Source organism: Tupaia chinensis, unplaced genomic scaffold (genome assembly GCF_000334495.1).
Source record: "Tupaia chinensis unplaced genomic scaffold, TupChi_1.0 Scaffold000605_1, whole genome shotgun sequence".
NCBI lineage: Eukaryota > Metazoa > Chordata > Mammalia > Scandentia > Tupaiidae > Tupaia > Tupaia belangeri.
The window spans coordinates 964,890-967,811 of record NW_006160123.1 but is presented as its reverse complement, the minus strand read 5'-3'; the positions used below and the strand labels follow the sequence as shown (position 1 = coordinate 967,811).

Sequence of the window (2,922 nt, the reverse complement as noted above, 5' to 3'; positions counted from 1 at the left end):
GGCTGGGAGGCGCAGCCCCCTGCCGCTCTGCAGCTGCCGCTCTCCCTTCCTCGGCAGGACATGGAGATCTGTGCAGACGAGCTCAAGAACGTCCTGAACACCGTCGTGAACAAACGTGAGCGGCACACCCCAGCTGCGGGGTTGGTGGGGCGTCCGTTGTTGGAAAGCAGCTCCTCACTCTTCTCCGTCTCCGCAGACAAGGACCTGAAGACACAAGGGTTCACGCTGGAGTCCTGCCGAAGCATGATCGCGCTCATGGATGTATCCTTCCAGACACCCCTTCCTGACCCCGGGGCCAGATAGAGGGGCCGAACTCGTGCCCAAGGGAAGACTTAAGGAGACCTGACTCAGGACACCCTGGGTGCTGGTCTGAGAGAGCTGTTCGAGGCCAAAGCGAAGTTGAGGTGGAACTGCCCCCACCTCCCTCCCAGTGTGGGCTGAGTCCTGCCAGGGTCCTGCGGAAGCAGAAGTGGTCCTTAGGAGACAGGCTGCCTGGGTTCTGGAGCAGGCACGAACTTTGGTGGAGGAGTGGAGGGGAGGTTAAATACCAAGACAGGGCAGTGGTAGGATACCAAGGCTGCCTCGGGGCCACCTTCCCTGTAGAGTCCCCTAGACAGGCCCTCCCAACCCAGAGATTTTGCCATGCGCCCTGTAGCCCTGACCTGCCTCATCCAGACAGACGGCTCTGGGAGGCTGAACCTACAAGAGTTCCATCACCTCTGGAAGAAGATCAAGGCCTGGCAGGTGGGGAGCGAGGTGTGGGAGTGAAGAGGGACAACTCAAGGAGTCAGCGTGTGAGCTCTGTCCTCAAATGTTCCATTTCCAGAAAATTTTCAAGCGCTATGACACAGACCATTCCGGCACCATCAACAGCTACGAGATGCGAAATGCAGTCAACGATGCAGGTGCTGGGGAGGGCGAGGTGGCAGGGGTGGGGACCAGAGCTGGTGCGAGCAGGAACGGCAGGAGAGGACTAGGCTATGACTGCCCTGCCGGAGAATGGAGGGAGGGGCTGGCCTGGTGGGTGAGGGAGCGGCCTGCTTACTCAGCGACGTGAGCAGCACACTGGACACACGCGTGCGCACTCCGAGCCCCAGCAGGATGGGACTGCAGCATGAGCACTGCCGGGTGCTTTCTCCCTTTCCGTCTCTCTGGCCATCACACGGACCCTGTAGCAAATGGAAGCTTCTCCTTTTCCTGCTCCAGGCTAGAGTCGCCGAAAGGCAGGGACACTGACATAGGTCTAAGGCCCCCAACTCCACTTCCTCCTCCTAACATCTCCCTCCCACAGGATTCCACCTCAACAGCCAGCTCTACGACATCATCACCATGCGGTACGCAGACAAGCACATGAACATCGACTTCGACAGTTTCATCTGCTGCTTCGTCAGGCTGGAGGGCATGTTCAGTAAGTGGGGGGCCGCCCCTCTGCCCTCTGGAGCCCTCCCCGCCCCCCAGCAGGGGCAGCTGTGGCAGGAGTCAGCCTGGTGATCTTCCAGTCTACTCTGCCGGGGCTCACAAGGCCAAGTGCTCTTCAGCCCAGAATTCAGGGTGGCGAAGGGTGGGTGTGGTGACTGCCTGTAGCAATGTCTGCAGCACTTTTAGTATAAGGTCCTCGTAAGAAGTTACAGAAGGGGAGTGGAGTGAGCCTGCAACCGGCCCCTCATACTTTCACACAGGAGCTTTTAACGCATTTGACAAGGACGGAGACGGCATCATCAAACTCAATGTTCTAGAGGTGAAGTATAATCGATGCAGCACGCGCCCCTGAACCCTAAAACTCAGGGTGAAGTCAGGCAGGACGGACCCACTCACTGTGTGCTCTAAATGGAGAGACAGGATAGGAAAGGAACGTGGAGGGAAGCTCAGCGGGGAATGTGGCTCATAAGGCACGTGTTCAGGGAACATTCCAAAGGGCTGTGGCTCCCAGAACCATGCTGGAAAACACGTACCTTCCTAGGACAGATGGGGGAAGGAAGCGGTTAAGTGCTACTGCCTGGTGTCCAGCATGCTGGGACTGTCCCCTTTCTCCTTGCTCCGTAAGATCCCTGGGGCTGGGGTCTTTCTCGCCTTGTCTGCATTCTGATCTTGGGACTTCCTCTTTCAGTGGCTGCAGCTCACCATGTATGCCTGAGCCAGGCTGGTCTCATCCAGGGCTATGCAGGATCACTCAGGATTTTAATTCACCCAACTTAGCTAAAGCTCCTTACCTCCAAGGATGCAGTAGCTGTACGCCCAGCAGGCCTCCAGGGGCTGTCAGTCTTCCCCTCCATGTTACTCCCTATGTGGCTGTGATCTGCCGCGCCCAGCCTGATCCTTTAGTAAAACAATGTGGCAGAGAAAGCAGCTTTGTCCCTTTGCCACTTGGAGGCAAGTGTCTGCCTCGGCTAGTTGTTCCCCAGCTGAGGTCTGCTCTAACTCCAAGCTGTCTCAGCTCTGAAGGAGACATGCCTCTCGGCTCCCTCTAGGCTGTCTGCAGAGCACTTGCTGCCAGCAATCAGCTCCGCCTCATGCAGCAGCCCTCTGAAATGCTTGTGTTCTCCCACCCATGGGACAGTAACCGAACCAGCACTTGGTTCTGCCTCATTATTTCAGGATGGGCCTGCTCTGGGGTAAACTCAGTGGAGTAGAGCTGGATACTCTGGGTGGTCTGTCCCATAAGTATGGCTGCATTCTGAGAAAAGCGGATCTAAATAAAGGCACCTGTTTGGCTGGTTCTATGGTTTTTTTTTCTCGTGTAAGGTAGTGGCCACCGCAGAGCTGACTGGCACCCACGCATATGCTCACCTGTTACAGAATGCCCTAGCTTCAGAACAATGGAAAAACACAAAACCCCAAATCCCACTTTATTTATGCTGGTTGCTATTTCCTGAGCATGAGTCACTCAGATATTTTCCAAGATATCCGAGGAAGAAAGGGAAA

General features: G+C 56.2%; 1 protein-coding gene across 6 annotated transcripts in view; it reads left to right on the top strand.

The window, feature by feature from the left end:
- The window catches only part of CAPN3 (calpain 3), a 64,874-nt gene extending 62,156 nt beyond the window's left edge, over positions 1-2,718 (top strand). For all 6 annotated transcript variants that reach the window (XM_006158647.3, XM_027775793.1, XM_027775792.1 and 3 more), the window contains 7 exons: positions 58-115; positions 197-261; positions 676-744; positions 827-905; positions 1,292-1,408; positions 1,680-1,738; positions 2,108-2,718. In XM_006158647.3, the coding sequence (XP_006158709.1) occupies positions 58-115; positions 197-261; positions 676-744; positions 827-905; positions 1,292-1,408; positions 1,680-1,738; positions 2,108-2,134 (474 nt within the window). In that variant the 3' untranslated portion in view covers positions 2,135-2,718. The remainder of the gene's footprint in view (positions 1-57; positions 116-196; positions 262-675; positions 745-826; positions 906-1,291; positions 1,409-1,679; positions 1,739-2,107) is intronic.
- Positions 2,719-2,922: the final 204 nt, after the last annotated feature.